We start from the raw sequence: 24804 nt of genomic DNA, 5'->3' as shown, positions 1-24804 counted from the left end.
TATATATATATATATATATATATATATATATATATATATATATATATATATATATATATATATATATACATACACACACAGTGCTAAGCATAAGTGAATACTCCCATGCTGAAGTTGACTGAAAAGAGGAATAAAAAAAAAAATCATCTTTTGGAAATTGATCTTAATGCCTTAAGAAAAATCCAACCTTTAAGGACACCAATTGTCTTTGTGAATGAATAATGTATCGTAAATAAATAAATGTTCTTCCTTAAAATACAGGGGGCATAAGTAAGTACACCCCTATGTTAAATTCCCATAGAGGCAGGCAGATTTTTATTTTTAAAGGCCAGTTATTTCATGGATCCAGGATACTATGCATCCTGATAAAGTTCTCTTGGCCTTTGGAATTAAAATAGCCCCACATCATCACATACCCTTCACCATACCTAGAGATTGGCATGGGGTACTTTCCATAATATCATCTCTCAATGCAAATCAAACCAGCTATTAGGCTAACTGAAATAAAATCATGCCAGTCTCTAGGTATGGTCATTTCTTTCCCCTTTTTTATTCAGCTTTGTTGTCCTCGCTCTTTCGCTAAGAGCAATGTAAAACACCGGAGTCAAATTTCTTGTATGTGTACACAGACTTGGACTACAAAGGTTGTTCTGATTCTGAAGATGGCTTTGTTTACAATTTTACAATTCATGTTTTTAGATAGTTTTATTAGATTCATTGAAAAAAAAGATTATAAAACATATTAAACTGGCTGTTTAAAGAAAATCATGTAAGATCAATTAAAAACACTGCTGACAGCGTACTGATGAAGCAAACGTTTATTTAAGCATACAACAATCAACCAAACATTTAAAAGAAGATTAAAGACATATGATGTCTTTATGTAAATTAACTGTTATTAGATTAACTGTACAAAATAATACCTGATGTTCAGACAACAAAGGTGCACACAATGATTACATAAAAGCTGTAAATATTATTTAAACAATGATGTGGTTTTTCAAGTTGTTATCCATTCCATTGATTTTGTCCAGACAGATGTCTTTATTGACCTGGAAGAAAACCAAAGGAAATAGAGATGTAGGGTTATTTAAGAATTAAGGGTGCTTTAGGACATTTTATTCCAATGTATAACACATTTCAAAGCAAAAAAAATCATTAGTGTGAATAATAATCCCAATATGCACATAGGTGGCATTATTACCGAGACCTGTTCCTTTTTTGACTTCAGAATAAACAGTTTCATCTACTGCTGCAGGACCTGAGAAATGGAGAGATGTTTGTTTCTTATGTTTGTCAGTAATGCCCCAGTTTATAATGATTATGTACTGATATATGTATACTGTTTTCTTCAGAAATGCAGAAAGTAAACGTGGTGTAGAAAAGAAAAGCACATGAGAAAACATGTTACAGGCTACAACAGGTTGCAATAATAGGGCACAATAGGTTATAATGATAGTTGTTGCAAGAAACGATTTAAGAATAGATTAAAAAAAATACAAATTATAGGAAATTACAAACGGATTCCGTTTTACAGATATACCAACTTGTCTTGGATGGACACAGAACTCACATTACACTGTGTCCAAGACAAACCTGCTGGACAATGACAGTTGCCAGTGAACCTGTATCTTTCTTGGCTTGAGTGTGGGAGTGTACCTGAGCATATAACAGGTTGTCGTCTAAAACAGAAGCCACATTTTGGGTTTTATTTGTACATTTTATATTATTTTATTTTGTTGTATTTAGTTATACAGTATATGAATGGATGGATCGATAGGCAGAATGAAGGTAAGTTAAATGCATCATGCCCTCATGTTTTTTTTCAGGACTGCTTGCAGTAGGTTCAGACATTAAAATGCATAAATGGAAAATACAATTTACAACACAAATACATACAAATCACAATTTGTATGAAAAGATTACACTGTGGCAGGCAGCACCCAATAAAAACTTCAGGCGAGTCTGTTGTACTTGACTGTACCTGCAGCTGATGCCATCTTTACAGTCGAGTAAACAGTGCTCTCTTTTGGCTCATTATTCCTCCCTGTTAGAAGATCACATGAAGGTATTAAAAGACAACTGGCACTGCTGGCCTACAAAAGCATTTTAAAGTGCTCATATTATGCTCATTTTTTTCATAATTGTATTTAGAGGTTGTACCAGAATATGTTTACATGGTTTAATTTTCAAAAAACACCATATTTTTGTTTTACTGCACATTGCTGCAGCTCCTCTTTTGTGTATTGAGCTCTCTGTTTTAGCTACCGTGTGAGGCATCGCACATGCGCAGTAGCTAGGTAAGCACTACAAACCAGTCAGAAGCAGAGTATGAGGGCGTACCATGCTAGCAGCTATGCGAGCATTATAACGTGTGTTACAAAGTGACGCACGTTTGTCACGGAAGTAAAGGCTGGACTACAATAGAGCCGTTTGGAGCAGTTTGTGAACAGTGTTTTCTGTTGGAGATGGTAAGTCCCTTTGGGGTGGACTTTGGGCTTTTTCACTTTGTAAACCTATAACGTGCACAAAAAAAGATATATAACACAATAAAGGAAAGGGAAAAAGCCAAAAAGCATAATATGAGCACTTTAACTCTTGCATGTAATTCTCAATACATAAAAGAGTACTCACCCTTTGTAGCAATGTTTTTAAGCTCGAACACAGAATATGTGACATCCTTGGATTCATCTGAAATGTAGATGGGTTTTTTTAATGTAAGGGATTGTCAATCAATCATGCAATCATCTTATTCTACAGTTGAATTTGTAACTCCTCCGTGTTAAACAAAGTATGTACTGTACCATGTTCAGGTTCTTCAGGGCCTTTGATTGTTTCATAGAAACAAGCATCACCTACAGAGCAGTGAAAATCAAGCTACGGTCATATTAATAACTTTAATCCCATTACATGAATTCCATAATCTAAATAACAGATCACCAGAAATGTAAATGATTGGCCTAGAGTTAATGATAAATCATAAAATTAGGATGAGGAATAAGGCTGACCATGGACAACAGAAGCATATTCCTTGTGTTGAGTTTCTTCCTGGTTGATCATGTGGTATGTTGTAGGGCTCTGATTGGTGCTTGGAGACCTGGTGGGCCAGAAATATGGAAGTCAATCCAGTGGATTTAATAAGGAACATGTAATGTGCTGCTGTTATGTTCAGAATGAGAGAAGAGAGTCTTGTACCAACCTGCTGAAGCATGAATCTGTAAAAAAAGACATTTACTTTTACATTGTTTTGTATTGCATAATGTTGTATTGTTACTACAGGACAGGTAATTAGATCAGAATCAATCTAACGTCAGAAGGAAACGATCTCACCGTTTGACTTTCTGTAGCGATACAGAAACAGCGGCAGGAGAAGAATCAGTAAAACTCCACCAACCAGCCCAACAATCAACAGCACAGGAAATGGAGAGATTTCTTCAGACCTGGACGCTGCTAAGATGAATATTATATTCATAATTAATAATATATAATTTAAAATGTTTCTCAAATAGATTTAAAACCATGGCAAGTTAACATCAACCATAAGAATAAGAAATGATGACTCTCATTTAAATATACACACAAATACAAACATACTTACACATAATAAATGCACAAATAAAAGATAAGCTACACTCAAATACACTTGTATAAACCCTTGATCACATACCATACCTTTCATACATTTCCATTTCCATACCAATCACGTTTGTATGTTTGTGTTTCATTACTGAACATCCAAAAGTATAAAACAATTTCTCAAACTAATAATTTAAATCAGCTGGAACTATGCCAACTTCTAATTCAGTTATAACATTTCTATCTCAGACTGTAACACAGCATACAAAAAAGAAACTTTAATCATACTCACGTTTTACTGACATCCAACTCTCTTCTGACGTCTGACTCCACCGACCTGGTGACTCGTTTCCTTCACATTTATAAAAGCCTTCATCTGACTTTGACACTGCAGATATAGTCAGCTCCCCTTGTGTATTATTTTGGATGAGTTTGTCATTTTTATAGAAATCCACATTATAAAGAACATTTTCTGTCTTCAACTTGCAGCCAAGAGTGACAGAATGTCCCTCAGCCACAGGAAGGACAGGGCTCACCAGGATAATATCACCATCTGTAAAAAGATCAAGGAATAAGAGGTTTAGGTCAGAGAGATCAGCTGGTGCAGGGTGAACAAGCTGACGTGCATGATGAGGATAAATAAAAAATTCTACAGCTGCATGCTGAGCAATATTTCACGCTATTTGAATGATGGAGAAGGTGACACTTTGGTCATTTACATAGTTAAAAATTACAGCTATATTGGTTATTGAATGTGTTCACACATTACTAATTTTTTTTTTATTGGCAGCCAACATGAATTTTGTGTCAGTGTACTACAGAATGGTCTACTGAGGGAACAAGTGTTTATTCTGACTGCAGGTGTAGCGTAGGAGCCGAGCTAGAGCCAGATTGCTACTGTCATAAAGATGTCAGCGAGATATACAATCTAAATGACATTTTCTTGGATAATATTGAGAAATGACGCTTGAATGAACTAAAGCTGTTGAGCTTGTTTAATGGTTTGTTAAAAGAGAAATAGTTAAGTTTAAATCATTTTGAAAAGAAGTTTGGTTAATGTTAGTCACTTACAAATTCCAAAACTATATTATTAAATACTTCAAACAAAAATATTTTAAGTTAATTCAAACTCACACTGTATAGTGATGTTGACTGCATTGCTGATCTGTCCTGTTTCAGACTCACACCAGTACACTCCACTAATCCAGAAACGGTCTATGTTGCATGTGGATCCATTCATTTTACCCAAAGAAGAACAGGAAGACACAGTGCTACTATGTTCAGAAAACTTCTTCACTCTCCACTCAGTGGAGTCTCCCTCACAGCTCAGTGACAGAGACTCTTGGTTAAAGTGCTGCGATCTGTCAGGACTCACTGTGAGTGATGCTGCTGGATGAACATCTGAAAAACATCATGTATGGACAATAAATGTATAAAAGTAAGATTAAGAAGACCATAATGAAAACAGTCATTTGGTTTTATTGTGTATAATCGTTTAAGTTGTTGGTGAATAAAATCAAAGGATCACATCAACACAGGTATATTTTCAGTTAAAAAGACCACAATGAAAACTTTTAGGTTTACTGTGGATTTAATCTTTTTCATTGTTGAAGCTTAAAAGTTTATTTTCATTTTAACACAGCTGATGTACCATAGGGTACCTTTATGTAAAGTAGTAATACCAAAATAGACAAATACCTCATTACAACTAAATGACCTGTATTTAAGGGTTTGGGGGAAAGAGAAGAGGAAACAAGCAAATGTGAAAAGAAGGAACTAAGAAAAGACAAATTAGTAAAGGAAAAATGAAGGAAGGAAGGGATGGATGGAAGGAAATAAGGGAGAAAAATAGAAAGTATCTCAACCTTACACTACAGTGCATATTTAGGTAAATGTATTTGTTTATTTTACAGATCTGGGCATTGTTGGCACGTCTTAACATTAAACACGTCTTCAAAATATAAACTATCATCATGAACACTTGTGGTATCTAATTAAAAATATAATTAGCCTTATAAGATGAGGTAATGGATTTCCAAAGTCAGAGGGTTTTAACGAACGTGCACAACAAACTATGTGTCAGGATGAAAAGGGGGTCAGGAGATTCACTCGTTAAAATTCAGTTCAGCAGAAGAATCAGACAACAACATTCTGATTTACAGACGTTTGACCTGATGCTGGAGGGAAGGAAAAAGTCACTACAATAAGTAGATTTCTTTAATTATGCAAGAATAAAAAAGGTTAAACAAACTAACCTCCAGACCAGACAAACTTTGGTTCACTGTAATGAGTGTAAAACACTGGATCTCCTCTTGCAGCTCTGCACACATATCCTGCTGTGTGTGTCTGTCCATCAACGATGTAGGAATCCTGTTCAGTCCCGTTGGTGCTGCCAGGTAGCAGATCATAGCTGTAGGAGATGTCTGACAGATCAGGAACAGCCTTATACCAGTAGAACCTCCATCCTGCAGATGGATCTTTAACACTGCAGTTCAGAATTACTGAGGCTCCAGGACTCAGCCATGATGGAGACACAGTGAGGACAGGCTCTGTTGGAAAGAGATTTAACAGAATGAAAACGTGTTATGATGTATTGTTGGTGGGTTACATGCACTGCTTGTATCCTACATATTTCCCTACCTCTTATTACATACTACAAATGTGAAGATGCACTGCACTGTATTTCTTTGCATTCAGCAAAATAAAACTACTTACTGTTAGATATTCTCAATGTGAAAGCATCACTCAACTCCGTTGAAGACTGTTCACCTTTCAGTCTGCCCAAACAACTGTAGTTTCCACTGTGTGATGACAGAGCATATCTAATCATGTATTCTTTTTGTTTTTTAGGTTTGTATAAGCTAGATGTTCTCCATTCATACTCCCACTCAGTGTCTCCTCCTTCCTCAATATCACATGTGAGAGTGATCATCTCTCCAGAGTATATCTCAGGCCAGTTGTGGTGCAGAGTCACAACAGCCCTGTATGTGACTGTTCATGATCATCATGCCACAAATACAAAAATAAGAAAAGGTTAAACATCAAGCGTAACATTCTTAGTGTTAGTCTTAATTAATATTCATGAATACACAACGCATTTATTCTGTATTTTGTAGTCCATATCATATTACCAACTATTTACTTTACCGACTGGATCGCTGTACTCTGTGTAGTAAACAGTCTCTCCTCTTCCTCCTCTGCACCAGTAGACTCCTCCTACTGAGACACTGATTGTTTCAGTTGAGAGGAGAACAACATCTTGTGAGGTCAGGGGTTCAGAGGTTTTCTCTCCTCTGTACCAGAAGTATTTCCAACCAGATGATGATGATGATGATGATGATGGGTTCACAGAGCAGGTCAGGGTCACACTGCCCTCTGCTGAAACGTCTTTGCTCAGTTGGGCCTTTGGTTGGGCTGTTTCATTTAGAACAAAGACATCAAAAGTAGTAATTATTGTCCCTGTGATCTAGTCCAGTTTGAAAGATAATTCAAATGAAAAATACATTTTCATCCAGCATTATTGGTGGTGCTACAACTAGTTGTAGGAAAAAATACAGAAAATATCTAATCACTTATGTGGTATAGTGAACTGATGGAAATCAATAACAACTAGGTTATCACACTTATTAACCTGAAGTTGTTGGTAAAATTAACCTAACATGGAAACAAGTGAGAACCAAGACACTTTTAATGATAATTTAAACTCAAGCTTCTCTTTTTCCCTTTGTTAAGTTTTCAGTGTCTCTACGATAATGCAGAGAAATCATCACTTTGATTCACTCTTGGAATGCCGGCCTTAGTATAAAAACTACTTACGTTCCATTTTCAGTTTTATTGGTTCGGATTCTTCGTCCTCAAATTTACACATGTAAGAGCTCCGATCTGATTTTACTTGAACTGTGTTTTTTGATATTATCAGTGACTGATGGTTTGTGTCTATTTGAATAGGTGATCCGTCTTTGTAGAAGACAGCATTCTTCTCCTCTGTCTGAGTACGATGTCTACAGCGCAGAGTCACTGATTCTCCTTCAAACAAAGTGGATGCAGGAGTTTCCAGGATCACATCTTTGTCTGTAACAAGGTCATTTACTTGTTTTACTAAATGAACTCAATTAAATTAACATCTAGTATGAACTAATGTTTAAAAAGTATCAGCGATTAATGTTTTCAATATATTTTGAATTGATATCATCATTATCATTACATGATGTGAACAGCTGAACCCTGCCCATCTTTCTTCTTATTTTAGTTCTCATGATTATGTGATCATTGGTCATTTACACAAAGTACAGGATTACAGTTACACAGCTTCATATACAGCCTCAGTGGTCAAACTTTAAGAATCTTAAACTAGTTTTTACACTAGATTAACAACATTTATACATTATATATTAGAACTTTGCCAAACAGGGTAATCATATCAACAAGGCTCTAAATAAATAAGTCGTAAAGTTGGTCATGGTGGTAAAACTTACCTGATACAGTTAGAGAGACTTTATTACTTTCTTTTCTAAAACGTGGCGAGATGTGAGCACCAATGCACTGGTATACACCACTATATCCTGTAGCTAGTGGTTGTAAAGTACGTCTCTTATTTGAGTAGAAGGGGGAAGATTCTCCACCATCCTTCCAGATTGAGTAATACCAGTCGGTGTCTTTTCCTTCCCTCATGTCACATATGAAGGTAACAGACTCTCCGGTAAATAAAGTGGACCAGTTTGGTTCAATGGTCAACACAGCATCTAGAAACCAACACAAGATACAGAGTAAAAAGTATTTTCTTTTTATTCAATGTATTTATCATACGCTGACAAAACAGAACACAGAAAGATGATGTGGTGAAAAGTGATGCAGTTGGTGATTTGTCATGAGTGAATATATAAAAAGAAATAAAATTATACAATTACCTTGAGCATGTCCACAGTAGAGGAGCACTAAAATAAAGTTTGAAATCTCATCAGACATCAAACTGACAGAAACTATCAAATACATAATAACCTCAGACATTTAACAAGTGTTATCAATGGTAACTATGATTTAAACAGAGAAAGTCACTGATGTACTCACAGAATAACCCCAGCACACAGAGCACAGTGTGTCTCATGTTCACATCCAGCACCGACATTCTGTTACTCTGCTTCTGCTTGGTGTAAAGAGAAAGCTGTAAACTGTAGCATATGAAGAGAAATCAGGAACTGTGGAAAAACAGAATATGCATTACATTTGAATGTTGGATCGGAAGTGTTCTTTAACTTCTTCTTCTGAGTTTACACAGTCTATACTTCCTTCCCTTTCAAACGAAGATCGCACAGCTAGACTGATTTGATATTTTTTGTGCATATATAAGACTATTGAATTGATATCATCTCATAATGGAGAGATAGACAATTTAATTTCCTTCCTGATATAGCTATTATCATCCTGTAGGCAACTGCTACTGCATAAAATGTTAAAGTCAAGAGTTTTCTTCTACAATAAATAAACTGCCCACTAGCATGCAGTTTTAAAGGAACAGAAAAAAAACTGCAACTGTCATACTCATTTAGTAATTCATAGGCTTTCTCAATCAGTTAGGGAATATGTTGAACTGCAATTCCACTGTATAGAGAGAAGTATCACTCCAGCACAGAAAGTTTACATGTCCTCACTTTATGATGAAATTCAAGTTCTAAGTATTGTCATGATTTTAAACACAGGAAGTGACTCGGCTAGAGCAAAACAGAAATAGTCTCATTAACAGCCCTGCCCCCTCTCCCAGTTAGATGCTGGTACATTGGCTGTGACACAATGGGGTTTGTCATAGAGAAAATAATGTTTTTTAGCTTTCAATAACTACACAGTGTGAATGCGAAAAAAAAACAAGAATTGTGTTATCTGGGTAAAGATAACGGATTTCAATTCAACTCACCAATACTCTAGCAGATGAACATTTAGTTTTACATAAATACAGAAACCCACAAGAACATGCTCTAGCTTTTCAAAAAAAAGACTAAATTAAAGAAACCCTCTATGAGAAATACAAGTGATTTACAGAGCAGATACAATAAGAAAAGAAATATTTTCTGAAAATCAATACCATGTCCACTTCAGGGCTTTTGCCAAGCTTGGTAGTGTCAGAAGAATACTGTGGGATTTGCTTCACCAGTTTGGCTGTCCACTCAAACAAGCAATTAAAAACACAACTGACACATTACTGCTAAAATAAGAAGTTTATTGATGCATACAAATGCTAAAAAAGGACTTTAAAACCACTCTGTTTGGGTAAAGTAAAATACATAGAGTAACTATCAATACATTATTTAGACAGAGGAAATATATACAAGTAACAGCAGGTTATATTACATCTATTAAAGTAATGGTTGATGACCATCCTGGATCTTTCTTAACACTGAAAAGATGCAAACTTTAAAGCAGCTGGTTACTAAAGCTCAAATATACTGAATCAATCTATTCTATTGGAGCTGCTTTTTGGAATAGCTTTCCTACAAAAACCTTAAAAAGCTAATTAAAAAATGACTGTAAAAATGAAAGATATTAATGCAGTGCATTAATATTAAATGAAAATATGCCTCAGTAGTCATGTGCTGAGAGATATTAAATCCACATTATGGAATTCTTTCATATGATCTACCATCCAGTTAACTGTACATGAGCATGTCTGATATTTGGATAGCAGGGGTGCACACAATCATTTTATAAAAGAAGCTGTCAACTGTTTGTCGATACACCTCTCCTTACAGACCTGGACGCAAACAAAAACACAAACAAAGATATATTGTTATTCAAGATGTAAGGATGCTAATAAATAATCCTTAAAGTATGCACATCATATGGCCGCATTATTACCAAGAGCTGTTTGTGGTTTAACTTCAGAATAAACTGTTTCATCAGTTGCTGAAGGAGTTGATTTCCCTATAAATGGAGAGGTGTTCAGTTTAAAACAATTGCAAAAAAATTTAATAATAAATAATGATATTATACTGAACTGTCAGGTACAACGTCTCCACTAATACAAAGAATGAATGTAATGCAGTACTTAAACTGGCCACATAGCTTTTACATAATGTATGCAAACTGTTCGTGAGAAATACAAAAGTAAAATAAACATGCATTACTAAAAAAGACACTTAAGCAAAGAATAAAAACAAAAAATTATAAACAACTATGATTTTAAAAATATTGAACACGTGGACAATATTGGACAATAACAACTGCAGGTGAATGCAGACTCTACTTACCTTTCTTCTTCTTGACTTTAGCTTTATTGCGGCAGTCGACTTGGGCGTACATCAGATTGTCATCTAAAACAGAAACCAGATCTCAGGATGTATTACTCAGCAGAAATATACTGTACTGTACAGCTGGATGTCATCCATCCATGAACGGAGTGACAGGTAGAATGAAAATAAAAGAAATGTGGGATGCCTGTGTTAACCCTAACTGTACAGTAGCATCAGATATAAAAAGCGAAATCATAATACACACAAATTTGTTGTCGTCACCACACTAACATCTCAGCTAATGCGTCTTTTGTTTGTTCTTTAAGAGTTCGGTTTGGGTCAGAATCCTTTGATGCCGTTATTCAGTAAAACGCGATGAAACAATGTAATATTCTGCGATACAAATAAACTAAATGTGCAACCATAATTTTAAAGAAGGGACAAACTGGCAGCAAATATTTTACAACACATATTCAAAGACGAAATAATCATGTCAGTGATGAGACTGTTTTTGAATATAACTAACTATAATGGTGGCATTTCATTTGACAAAATGGAGCGGGTGGAGGGATATTTCCATATAGAAGCTATTTAATATGCATCAGCATGATTAGAGAGTAAAACAATAAGAAAAAAAACAATACAGTTTATACTATGTCTGTGGGATAGAAACATATTATGAACAAATGACTGATGTAACAATCCCATACTGTATATGAAAAACACAAACTAAGAAATACCAAAAGTCTAAAAAGGCCCTAGATATGTAAGATGTTGTATTTGACAATTTAAAACTCTGGTGACGCCTAGTGCTAGTATGTAGTAGTTAGCCAAGGTGACCTGGATTATTGAACTGCTGACTCATCATTACCTACAGCATGGTGTAATGATACAACACATCTCAATCCAAACTTTGAGCATGACTGTACCTGCAGTTCCTATATTCACATCAGAGTACACACAACTCTCCTCTGGGTTATGTTGCTTCCCTGTTAAGAAGATCAGAAGAATCCATAAAATTATTTAAAAACACTTCAGGCCTAAACATTGCTTAACTGTTTTGTATCCATTGTATGAATTTGAAGTACTCACCCTTCTTTCCAATGTTTTTCAATTCAAGCAAAGAATACGTGGCATCCTGGGATTCAGCTGCACCTGAAATATACATATTCTTTAGTTACAGGATTTTATATAAATCACTTCCCCTTACATCCTGAAGTGCCCTTAACATGCAGTTGTTTCATTTCTAACTACCACCGCAAACACTCTATTTCCAAATAAGTGAAATAATCTTACATTTAAATTTCAAATCCGACTTGTTTTGGATTATCTAGTGCCGACTATACAATGCTGTTTGACTTAAATCAAGTAAGCGTCACTTGCCATGTCTCAATTAACAATTTATCTTTTTTAAGGTGACATTTTCACATCTAGAAACAATAGTAGCACACATCTTATTAATTTTATTATGAACTGGCGGCCAAATTTGCCACTGTTTCAAGCAAATAAAACTAAAATTGGACAGGGCTTTTTTGCAGTGCATGAATCTTCAGAGCCTTTGACTGATTCATAGAGATAAGCATAAGCACATTGACCCAAAAGAATAAGAATTAAATGATTCAAACTTCTATAAGTGGATGTCCGCACATTGTTGCATGTCAGGGGGAGAATACGGTTGGAACTTGGATATTGTACTTGTTTTCCAGTCCAGAAAAGTGACTCTCAATCATTATTGAACCACAACGGTGCAATTGGGCTCTAAATATTTTTGGAACCTATTTACCTCATGGCCCTCGGAATTCTACTCAGTGGTAGATTGAAGAGGTTTAACTGTGATATGTCAGTTCACAGTTTGTTCATCTGTTATTCCATTAGTGCTAACCCCAGACTAACCTTCTATTTCTATTGTAAAGTTTGAAGAATAGTTTTTCTAAAGCAACATGTTGCTTCAGATCCAACTTGTTATAGACAGGGCTCAATTTGAGTCGGAACACGCCGGAACATGTTCCGGCACCTCCAAAGTTGGATCCGGAACCTTTTTTATTGGATCCGGCTTAACTTTTTCAAATACGCTGCCCAGTCGGATCCCAAACAAGGAAAAACTGTTTCTGCTGATCAAGAATGTGTAGACCACAGTGGGTTTTTTGGTTAATTTAATATTCCGATGGATAATTGCTGCTTGTGAAAATGATTGTTGCAGTTGCAGTGATTTTCTTTAAAAAAAAAATTTTTATATTTCGCACCGATGCAGTGCATGTTCTGAAATAAAAATAAACATTGCCCTGATGTACACACAGCGTTGTCTGGGTTTTTTTAGTCAGAGAAGCTATGTAGGCAGTGTAATTTTTTTTTTTTGTTCCGTTACCTCCAACCCCCATTTTGAGTCGCCGGATCCACCCTCCCTCTGTGCTCCGGGACCTCCCATTTTACAAATTAAGCACTGGTTATAGACATTTTTGCACACTCAACACTGAAACAGGGACCTATAGGTTCAAGTTCCTATATAAATCTGCACACATTTTGATGCTACGCTTCCAGTTTCTTTTACTAATTCTATTCTTACTTAACTGTTGCTCAGAGGGATCGTTGTCTATTTCTGCCCTTGTTAGTCTGGTTGAACCATTGTAAACCGTTTAGTTCTCCATGTACAAAACATGACTCTTTATGCAAACCCTTCATAGAAAATAACATCTATTTGTAAAGAGGACGTCCTTCAACCTAAAAGCATGAAAGACCCTTCAAACAGTAATCCTCCCAGCCATCTGACTGTAGCCGGCAGTGTGCCGTATACACACAGTAAAATCAAGATGTGTGCTTACCATGGAGAAGACTGGAATATTCATTACGCTGAACCTCATTCTGGTTGACCACGTCACTAGTGGCGGAGCCCCGATTGGTGCTCTCGGTCTGGATCGGCCTACAACATATAGCAAATACATTTAAAAAAGGAACATGGAATGTATTTGCTGCCATGTTCAAAAGAAGAGGGTGTTGTACCAACCTGTTAAAGCATGAATCTGTGAAAAAGACATTTGTTATTACATGGTTTTGTATTGTAAGTTGTTATACAGCCATTCTATGTCATGAGATCAGAACACATCTGTGTATTTGAATAATTAAATCTTAAAATATCTAATAGAAGAAATATGTCTCACCTTTGGACAGTCTGAAGCGACACAATAGAAGCAGAAGAATAACAAGTATGATTCCACAAACCAGCCCAATAATCAACAGCACAGGAAATGAAGAGCTTTCAGGCCTGGACAGTGCTATAATAAATAATAACTGTTAATAGACTTTTAAACAAACACGACATACACATACAAATTCAGAGGAATAAACATGAACGTATAAACATGAACGTATAAACATGAACGTATACACATGACGAAAAATTCTTTCTTAGACAGAAACATGGTTTACATGAAAGAAAAGCAGCATTTGTTTTCTTACTCACCTTTAACTGACATCCAGCTCTGTGTGGACACTGTTCCTGAGAGTTGACACTTGTAGAGGCCTTCATCTGACTTCGACACTGCAGAGATATTTAGCTCCCTTCTGGTGTCATTTTGAATGACTTCACCATTTCGATAGAAAAAAACATTCGAGGAAATAATTTGTCTTCTCGATTCGCAGTTAAGAGTAACAAAATCTCCCTCAGTCACAGGACGGACGGGGCTCACCAGGATAATATCTTCATCTGTAAAACAGTCACAAAGAATATGAGTTTTCAGTCAGAGATCAGCTGCTGCACAACTTCAGGATGAGTGGATGTAGAATGATGAGAATGGATCACACTTTGTTTTTCTATTTGTAACGCTTGTATATTTTACAGAGTGATTATAAAATGTGATGTTTTATCTCGTGTACATACAACTTATGTGTCTAATAGTAACAGTTAACTTTTTACCAAATTAACAACAGGTGTCTACAAGGTACTATCAACTACACAGTACTTTTATGGGGATCCTTGGCCTAAAAACTAAGTAAAGTACAGATCACCCATAAACCTACACAAATATACTGTATATATTTCTGTATATCATCATCATCATCATCATCATCATCATCATCATCATCATCATCATCATCATCATCATCATCATCATCATAAGGTGATGGAATGTTTTCAGTCTAAACAAGGGAGAAATGTGACTGTGCTTTATTTGGAATGAGTTTCATACTAAACTGTTCATTTTGAAAATAATTATATTTGGTGGATTGAATTTTACTGTTGTGCAGAGCACCTGATTCCCTAACTAGTTGCATAATATTGTAGTATTGTGTAACAACAATATTATGACATTAATACTGAGCTTTTTGAGTGGATGGTTAAAGAAAACATAACACAACAAAATACTTAATATTTGTGATATTTTCTTTCTGTCAAATGGGTTGGTGTAACTTGTTTTGTTGAAAAAGGTGCTGCTAAATGTTGATGGTACTTAGTAATAGTCGAGACTAACATTGAATTATATTAAAATAGGCTAAACCATACATACTTAATTAAATCTACAAACCATAGAAAAAATATTCTGGTTAATGTTTGTCAGCTACAGTTACTTAAGATACCATGTAGCAGAGTAATGGGCCACACTAAATGTCAGTGTACTGTACTCCTCTATGTTGCATACAACATCATTGTAAAAATATACTGTATGTTGAAACACATAATGGCAATTTTATTATAAATGGCATTTTCTTTTATATTATTTATAAAAGAACAAAGAAATTGTAATGAACCAATACCCTGTATAGTGATGTTGACTGCGTTGCTGAACTCTCCTGATCCAGACTCACACCAGAACACAGCAGCACTGAGTCTGTAACGGTGTATGGTGCATGTAGATCTGGTCATTCTCCTCCAGTTGGAGCAGTATGACCAGTAGCTGTTCTCAGGAAGACTCTTCACTCTCCACTTAGTAGAGTTTCCCTCACAGCTCAGTGACACAGAGTCAGAGGTGAAGTGTTGCACTCTGTCAGGACTCACTGTGAGAGATGCTGACAAATCAAATTCTGAAAAACCAAACAGGCAAAGTGATTTTAAGATTAAAAATGCCACAATACAAATATTAATTTGCTCTAATTGTTTTTGCAGAGGATTAATGCTAGCATTGCAACAAGGTGTGTTTAGTAAAACCATGATATCTATCTTGAAAATGTTTTACCATTTGAGTGAATGATACTGTAGATAACCAAGTGAATACAGGAGCTGTTGGCTCAAAGATGGAAAGTAAAGGTAGGTAGTTTTTTACTCTACAAAGATACAGGGAGTGAGTATTTCATATTCAAATGTGCTGCATTGTCTCTCTCAGTGGTTTCCTTTGCCTGAATTTGTTTTTTTAGAAAAGTTGTGTCTGTCTGTACACCTACCTGACCACTGACCAGGTGTCTTCTAATTATTGATATCCTGGCTGTTGTGTGAGGTAAACACTATACGTATAACCAGTAAAATGAGCTAAACTAGCTGAAGTAAATGTACTCATTGCAAAGAATGAAGTTTCAACGAACATCTTATCACTTTCTGGTGACTTATAACTCTCTGACTGATGTTTTCAGTATGTAAAATCACCCAGTAAGGAGGAAAGCAGAAAGTTTGGCTCATAAGGTCACCACAGGTAATTAATGTCTTCAATTGGGGGAGCATGGATATACACAACTAATTATTTTATAACATAGGCATTACTTTTCAAGACACTGTAGAAACATTTATGAATCAAGGTGATAAGAACAGACAGAAACAAACCTACCTCCAGACCAGACAAACTTCGGTTCACTGTAATAAGTGTAAAACACTGGATCTCCTCTTGCAGCTCTGCACACATATCCTGCTGTGTGTGTCTGTCCATCAACGATGTAGGAATCCTGTTCAGTCCCGTTGGTGCTGCCAGGTAGCAGATCATAGCTGTAGGAGATGTCTGACAGATCAGGAACAGCCTTATACCAGTAGAACCTCCATCCTGCAGATGGATCTTTAACACTGCAGTTCAGAATTACTGAGGCTCCAGGACTCAGCCATGATGGAGACACAGTGAGGACAGGCTCTGTTGGAAAGAGATTTAACAGAATGAAAACATGTTATCATAATGAATCAAAAGCCTCCTTTGAAATCGGTAAATACAAACTTAAATATTTACTAAAAACATGTGAACCAAAACAACCTGAACATTAATTATTTAATATTCACTTTTAAATAAATGTGATGTCACTTACTGTTTGATACTGTCAATGTAATGGGATCACTCCACTCTGTTAAAGACTGCTGTGCACTTTTCATTCTACCCTTACACCTGTAGGTCCCATTGTGGGAGGCATCAGCAAATCTAATATGGTGTTCATTTTGCTTTAAAGGTTTTATTGAGCTGGTTGTTGTCCATTCATACTCCCACTCAGTGTCTCCTTCATCAATGATCTCACATCTGAGAGTGATCTTCTCTCCTTCGTATATTTCAGACCAGTTTGGTTGAAGAGTCACAACAGCCTTGTTTGCAACTGTTCGTGGTCAAGAATTTCCAGTAAGGATAAAAAAATTACAAAACATTAAATCTACACCAAAACATAATTTACTTTAATCAATCAATAATTATGAATACAAAATATTTTTTTAATTCAGTTGAAAAAAGACTGATGCCAAACTCACGTTTTTTGTTGACAATGATTGAACCACTGTAGTGTGTGTAGTAAACAGGCTCTCCTCTTCCTCCTCTGCACCAGTAGACTCCTCCTACTGAGACACTGATTTGTCCAGTTGAGAGGAAGACAGCATCTTGTGAGGTCAGGGGTTCAGAGGTTTTCTTGTCTCTGTACCAGAAGTATTTCCAACCAGATGAAGATGATGATGATGATGATGATGATGATGATGATGATGCTGTGTTCAGAGAGCAGGTCAGGGTCACACTGCCCCGTACTGGAATGTCTGTGTTAACAGCAGTCAGTTCAGCCCGGGGTTTGTATGCTGTTTTAATTTAGAACAAAGAAATAAAAATGGTTATTATTGTCTCTTTTTAGCTCTTGGATTATGTGCCGTTCAGTTTAGAACAAAGACAAAACAAGTTCTTTACTTTTCCTGTGAATAAACCCAATCAAAATACCTTGATGACAATAATTAAATTATTAAGAATAAATAATGAATTTCACCCATTCTTGGAGGTGAAATACTAACTATAGCAAGGCCAAAGAAAATATTAATTAACTCCTTAATTTTTTATTTTAATCAGTAAAGAAGTACATTTCGAGTGCTACTGTGGACTTATTGGTCGCTCCTCTTGAGCTGTTTATGCACACACAAAAAGTTGAACATTTTCACTGTGGTTTTTCCTTTTTTTGGAAGACAACTGTAAAATGAATACCGTAGTATCTATGTATCTATCATCTGTACCTACTCATCCTTTACAGGGTCACAGGGAGCTGAAGCTGTTGTACTGTGTGTATATGTTTATACTTATATTGTTTATATCTTTTTATCCTTCTTATATTTGTATGTGTGACATGCTCCAACAACACCATGACAAATTCCTCATATGTGCAACGTACTTGGCAATAAAGCCCTTTCTGATTCTGATTCTGATTCTGATTCTGATCCTAGCTCATATTGGAGGAGAGCAAGGGTAGACCCTGGACAGGGAGCCAGTCTATCACAGGGTTAACACACAACACAGACTACTATTCACACCCACAGGCAATGTAGACCAGCCAATTAGGTGACTAATCTTAAATAGACTAACTACCAGTTAACCTAACCTGCAAGTTAACTTCACACCCAGAACTTTCTTCCTGTGCTGGAGCAGTGTTAAACTGCACCATCATTACACTCTGTTAGTTACTTGATTTTCTTTCTTCATTCCTGTACATTTCTCTGTTAATAAAAAAAACAATTAGAATTTCTTACTACATGTCCTGAAGAGAGATACATAACTGTTGAAAAAAAGGTGTTGGAAAACATTTTTAACATGTATGAAAGATGGTCCAACTTACACAAGACGTTCAATGTGATGGCTTCACTCCACTCTGTTGAGGTATAGGTGTCTCTTCTACCCATACAACGGTATTGTCCACTGTGGGACTTAGTAGCACTGATAATAACGTATGCGTTGTCTGCTGGAAATGTGTTTGAGCTGGGTGTTGTCCATCCATATGTCCACTCAGTGACTCTTCCTCCCTGGATCTCACATGTGAGAGTGATCATCTCTCCTCTGTATATTTCAGACCAGTTTGGTTGCAGAGTCACAACAGCCTTGTTTACAACTGTTCATGGTCAAGAATTTCCAGTAAGGATAAAAAAAAAAAAAAAAAGACAAAACATTAAATCTAAATGAAAACATTATTTATTGTAATCAATCAATAATTATGAATACAAAATAGTTTGTTTTTTTATTCAGTTAAAAAGACAAACTCACGTTTTTTGTTGACAGTGATTGGATCACTGTACTCTGTGTAGTAGACAGGGCTCCCTCTTCCTCCTCTGCACCAGTAGACTCCTCCTACTGAGACACTGATTTGTCCAGTTGAGAGGAAGACAGCATCTTGTGAGGTCAGGGGTTCAGAGGTTTTCTTGTCTCTGTACCAGAAGTATTTCCAACCAGATGAAGATGATGATGATGATGATGATGATGATGATGATGATGATGATGATGCTGTGTTCAGAGAGCAGGTCAGGGTCACACTGCCCCGTACTGGAATGTCTGTGTTAACAGCAGTCAGTTCAGCCCGGGGTTTGTATGCTGTTTTAATTTAGAACAAAGAAATAAAAATGGTTATTATTGTCTCTTTTTAGCTCTTGGATTATGTGCCGTTCAGTTTAGAACAAAGACAAAACAAGTTCTTTACTTTTCCTGTGAATAAACCCAATCAAAATACCTTGATGACAATAATTAAATTATTAAGAATAAATAATGAATTTCACCCATTCTTGGAGGTGAAATACTAACTATAGCAAGGCCAAAGAAAATATTAATTAACTCCTTAATTTTTTATTTTAATCAGTAAAGAAGTACATTTCGAGTGCTACTGTGGACTTATTGGTCGCTCCTCTTGAGCTGTTTATGCACACACAAAAAGTTGAACATTTTCACTGTGGTTTTTCCTTTTTTTGGAAGACAACTGTAAAATGAATACCGTAGTATCTATGTATCTATCATCTGTACCTACTCATCCTTTACAGGGTCACAGGGAGCTGAAGCTGTTGTACTGTGTGTATATGTTTATACTTATATTGTTTATATCTTTTTATCCTTCTTATATTTGTATGTGTGACATGCTCCAACAACACCATGACAAATTCCTCGTATGTGCAACGTACTTGGCAATAAAGCCCTTTCTGATTCTGATTCTGATTCTGATTCTGATCCTAGCTCATATTGGAGGAGAGCAAGGGTAGACCCTGGACAGGGAGCCAGTCTATCACAGGGTTAACACACAACACAGACTACTATTCACACCCACAGGCAATGTAGACCAGCCAATTAGGTGACTAATCTTAAATAGACTAACTACCAGTTAACCTAACCTGCAAGTTAACTTCACACCCAGAACTTTCTTCCTGTGCTGGAGCAGTGTTAAACTGCACCATCATTACACTCTGTTAGTTACTTGATTTTCTTTCTTCATTCCTGTACATTTCTCTGTTAATAAAAAAAACAATTAGAATTTCTTACTACATGTCCTGAAGAGAGATACATAACTGTTGAAAAAAAGGTGTTGGAAAACATTTTTAACATGTATGAAAGATGGTCCAACTTACACAAGACGTTCAATGTGATGGCTTCACTCCACTCTGTTGAGGTATAGGTGTCTCTTCTACCCATACAACGGTATTGTCCACTGTGGGACTTAGTAGCACTGATAATAACGTATGCATTGTCTGCTGGAAATGTGTTTGAGCTGGGTGTTGTCCATCCATATGTCCACTCAGTGACTCTTCCTCCCTGGATCTCACATCTGAGAGTGATCTTCTCTCCTTCGTATATTTCAGACCAGTTTGGTTGAAGAGTCACAACAGCCTTGTTTACAACTGTTCATGGTCAAGAATTTCCAGTAAGGATAAAAAAAATAAAAAAAAGACAAAACATTAAATCTAAATGAAAACATTATTTATTGTAATCAATCAATAATTATAAATACAAAATAGTTTGTTTTTTTATTCAGTTAAAAAGACAAACTCACGTTTTTTGTTGACAGTGATTGGATCACTGTACTCTGTGTAGTAGACAGGGCTCCCTCTTCCTCCTCTGCACCAGTAGACTCCTCCTACTGAGACACTGATTTGTCCAGTTGAGAGGAAGACAGTATCTTGTGAGGTCAGGGGTTCAGAGGTTTTCTTGTCTCTGTACCAGAAGTATTTCCAACCAGATGAAGATGATGATGATGATGATGATGATGATGATGATGATGCTGTGTTCAGAGAGCAGGTCAGGGTCACACTGCCCCGTACTGGAATGTCTGTGTTAACAGCAGTCAGTTTAGCCCGGGGTTTGTATGCTGTTTCAAATTAGAACAAAGAAATAAAAATGGTTATTATTGTCTCTTTTTAGCTCTTGGATTATGTGCCGTTCAGTTTAGAACAAAGACCAAACAAGTTCTTTACTTTTCCTGTGACTAAACCCAATCAAAATATCTTGATGAAAATAATTAAATTATTAAGAATAAATAATGAATTTCACCCATTCTTGGAGGTGAAATACTAGCTATAACAAGGCAAAAGAAAATATTAATTAACTCCTTCATTTTTTATTTTAATCAGTAAAGAAGTACATTTCGAGTGCTACTGTGGACTTATTGGTCGCTCCTCTTGAGCTGTTTATGCACACACAAAAAGTTGAACATTTTCACTGTGGTTTTTCCTTTTTTTGGAAGACAACTGTAAAATTAATACCGTAGTATCTATGTATCTATCATCTGTACCTACTCATCCTTTACAGGGTCACAGGGAGCTGAAGCTGATCCTAGCTCATATTGGAGGAGAGCAAGGGTAGACCCTGGACAGGGAGTCAGTCTATCACAGGGTTAACACACAACACAGACTACTATTCACACCCACAGGCAATGTAGACCAGCCAATTAGGTGACTAATCTTAAATAGACTAACTACCAGTTAACCTAACCTGCAAGTTAACTTCACACCCAGAACTTTCTTCCTGTGCTGGAGCAGTGTTAAACTGCACCATCATTACACTCTGTTAGTTACTTGATTTTCTTTCTTCTACTCATACAACGGTATTGTCCACTGTGGGACTTAGTAGCACTGATAATAACGTATGCATTGTCTGCTGGAAATGTGTTTGAGCTGGGTGTTGTCCATCCATATGTCCACTCAGTGACTCTTCCTCCCTGGATCTCACATGTGAGAGTGATCATCTCTCCAGAGTATATCTCAGGCCAGTTGTGGTGCAGAGTCACAACAGCCCTGTATGTGACTGTTCATGATCAACAGGCCCCAAATACAAACATTAGAAAAGGTTAAACATCAAGCGTAACACTCTTAGTGTTAGTCTTAATTCATATTCATAAATACACAATGCATTTATTCTGCATTTTGTAGTCCATATCATATTACCAACTATTTGCTTTACCGACTGGATCGCTGTAGTGTGTGTAGTAAACAGGCTCTCCTCTTCCTCCTCTGCACCAGTAGACTCCTCCTACTGAGACACTGATCTGTCTATTTGAGAGGAGAACAACATCTTGTGAGGTCAGGGGTTCAGAGATTTTCTCTCCTCTGTACCAGAAGTATTTCCAACCAGATGATGATGATGATGATGATGATGATGATGATGATGATGAGCAGGTCAGGGTCACACTGCCCTCTGCTGAAACGTCTTTGCTCAGTTGGGCCTTTGGTTGGGCTGTTTCATTTAGAACAAAGACATCAAAAGTAGTAATTATTGTCCCTGTGACTTAGTCCAGTTTGAAAGATAATTCAAATGAATAATACATTTTCATCCAGAATTCTTTGTGGTGCTACAACTAATTGTAGGAAATAATACAGAACATATTTAATCATTTATGTGGTATAGTGAACTGATGGAAATCAATAACAACTAGGTTATCACACTTATTAACCTGAAGTTGTTGGTAAAATTAACCTAACATGGAAACAACTGAGAAACAAGACACTTTTAATGATAATTTAAACTCAGCCTTCTCTTTTTCCCTTTGTTAAGTTTTCAGTGTCTCTACGATAATGCAGAGAAATCATCACTTTGATTCACTCTTGGAATGCCGGCCTTAGTATAAAAACTACTTACGTTCCATTTTCAGTTTTATTGGTTCGGATTCTTCGTCCTCAAATTTACACATGTAAGAGCTCCCATCTGATTTTACTTGAATTGTGTTTTTTGATATTATCAGTGACTGATGGTTTGTGTCTATTTGAATAGGTGATCCGTCTTTGTAGAAGACAGCATTCTTCTCCTCTGTCTGAGTACGATGTCTACAGCACAGAGTCACTGATTCTCCTTCAAACAAAGTGGATGCAGGAGTTTCCAGGATCACATCTTTGTCTGTAACAAGGTCATTTACTTGTTTTACTAAATGAACTCAATTAAATTAACATCTAGTATGAACTAATGTTTAAAAAGTATCAGCGATTAATGTTTTCAATATATTTTGAATTGATATCATCATTATCATTACATGATGTGAACAGCTGAACCCTGCCCATCTTTCTTCTTATTTTAGTTCTCATGATTATGTGATCATTGGTCATTTACACAAAGTACAGGATTACAGTTACACAGCTTCATATACAGCATCAGTGGTCAAACTTTAAGAATCTTAAACTAGTTTTTACACTAGATTAACAACATTTATACATTATATATTAGAACTTTGCCAAACAGGGTAATCATATCAACAAGGCTCTAAATAAATAAGTCGTAAAGTTGGTCATGGTGGTAAAACTTACCTGATACAGTTAGAGAGACTTTATTACTTTCTTTTCTAAAACGTGGCGAGATGTGATCACCAATGCACTGGTATACACCACTATATCCTGTAGCTAGTGGTTGTAAAGTACGTCTCTTATTTGAGTTGAAGGAGAAAAAGTCTCGACCATCCTTCCAGATTGAGTAATACCAGTCGGTGTCTTTTCCTTCCCTCATGTCACATATGAAGGTAACAGACTCTCCGGTAAATAAAGTGGACCAGTTTGGTTCAATGGTCAACACAGCATCTAGAAACCAACACAAGATACAGAGTAAAACGTATTTTCTTTTTATTCAATGTATTTATCATACAATGACAAAACAGAACACAGAAAGATGATGTGGTGAAAAGTGATGCAGTTGGTGATTTGTCATGAGTGAATATATAAAAAGAAATAAAATTACCTTGAGCATGTCCACAGTAGAGGAGCGCTAAAATAAAGTTTGAAATCTCATCAGACATCAAACTGACAGAAACTATCAAATACATAATAACCTCAGACATTTAACAAGTGTTATCAATGGTAACTATGATTTAAACAGAGAAAGTCACTGATGTACTCACAGAATAACCCCAGCACACAGAGCACAGTGTGTCTCATGTTCACATCCAGCACCAACACCGCCGCTCTGCTGCTCTGCTACCGTGTATAGTAATGCAACAGAAAGAGAGAAGTAGTTAGTTAGTTAGTAAAGCCTGTCTAATCATACTTCCCTTTCACACAAAGCTCAGGCAGCTTCAGCGGTTTTGACCGCAGCATACTTTGACATAGTTATACTTCCTGTCCACTGCAACAACTTATTAGCCTAATCTCTTGTGCAAAAGTTTGTGCCTGGTACCTAAAAAAATGTTCGATAGAAATTGGTATAAACAAGTAATTATTGCACATCCATTAAATATGAGACCATTTCATTTAATCATATCACCATATACATAGCTAATATTTTATTGTGTTTATTTAGTGTATGTTGTGCATATACTGCCTGTATTGTGATGAGGTTTGTGTTGTGTGTGTGTGTATATATATTTACACATGTATGATTATATTGTGTAGGTTTGTACAGTACATACTGTATGTACTCTCTCC

General features: G+C 36.1%; 1 protein-coding gene across 1 annotated transcript; it reads right to left on the bottom strand.

Annotated features, from left to right (window-relative positions):
• Window positions 1-800: 800 nt before the first annotated feature.
• On the bottom strand, window positions 801-24383 carry LOC116053440. Its single transcript, XM_035994239.1, has 37 exons — window positions 24282-24383; window positions 24122-24148; window positions 23698-23964; window positions 20958-21272; window positions 20536-20805; window positions 19193-19516; window positions 18771-19040; window positions 17437-17751; window positions 17010-17288; window positions 16547-16840; window positions 15546-15812; window positions 14254-14496; window positions 13952-14065; window positions 13798-13813; window positions 13616-13713; window positions 11889-11951; window positions 11726-11785; window positions 10815-10877; window positions 10423-10488; window positions 8644-8766; window positions 8484-8510; window positions 8052-8318; window positions 7393-7647; window positions 6724-6990; window positions 6292-6567; window positions 5832-6125; window positions 4711-4977; window positions 3869-4129; window positions 3331-3450; window positions 3200-3215; window positions 3009-3097; window positions 2805-2855; window positions 2635-2691; window positions 1985-2047; window positions 1626-1682; window positions 1205-1261; window positions 801-1052 (listed from the first exon to the last, which is right to left on the bottom strand). Exons 1-37 carry the CDS (start codon window positions 24316-24318, stop codon window positions 1045-1047), a joined length of 5943 nt encoding a protein of 1980 aa, XP_035850132.1. The 5' UTR covers window positions 24319-24383; the 3' UTR covers window positions 801-1044.
• Window positions 24384-24804: the final 421 nt, after the last annotated feature.

Source organism: Sander lucioperca, chromosome 17 (assembly GCF_008315115.2).
Source record: "Sander lucioperca isolate FBNREF2018 chromosome 17, SLUC_FBN_1.2, whole genome shotgun sequence".
NCBI classification, from domain to species: domain Eukaryota; kingdom Metazoa; phylum Chordata; class Actinopteri; order Perciformes; family Percidae; genus Sander; species Sander lucioperca.
This window is presented reverse-complemented; position numbering and strand designations above follow the sequence as displayed.

What these genes read in the sequence shown, in the direction of transcription:
- LOC116053440 (XM_035994239.1), bottom strand. Translation starts at nt 24,318, where the DNA reads ATGAGACACACTGTGCTCTGTGTGCTGGGGTTATTCT. An exon ending in TGTGAATATAGGAACTGCAG is followed by an intron (nt 10,878 to 11,725) that starts GTACAGTCATGC and finishes TTTCTGTTTTAG; the next exon opens with ATGACAATCTGATGTACGCC. An exon ending in ATATGCTTCTGTTGTCCATG is followed by an intron (nt 2,856 to 3,008) that starts GTCAGCCTTATT and finishes ACTGCTCTGTAG; the next exon opens with GTGATGCTTGTTTCTATGAA.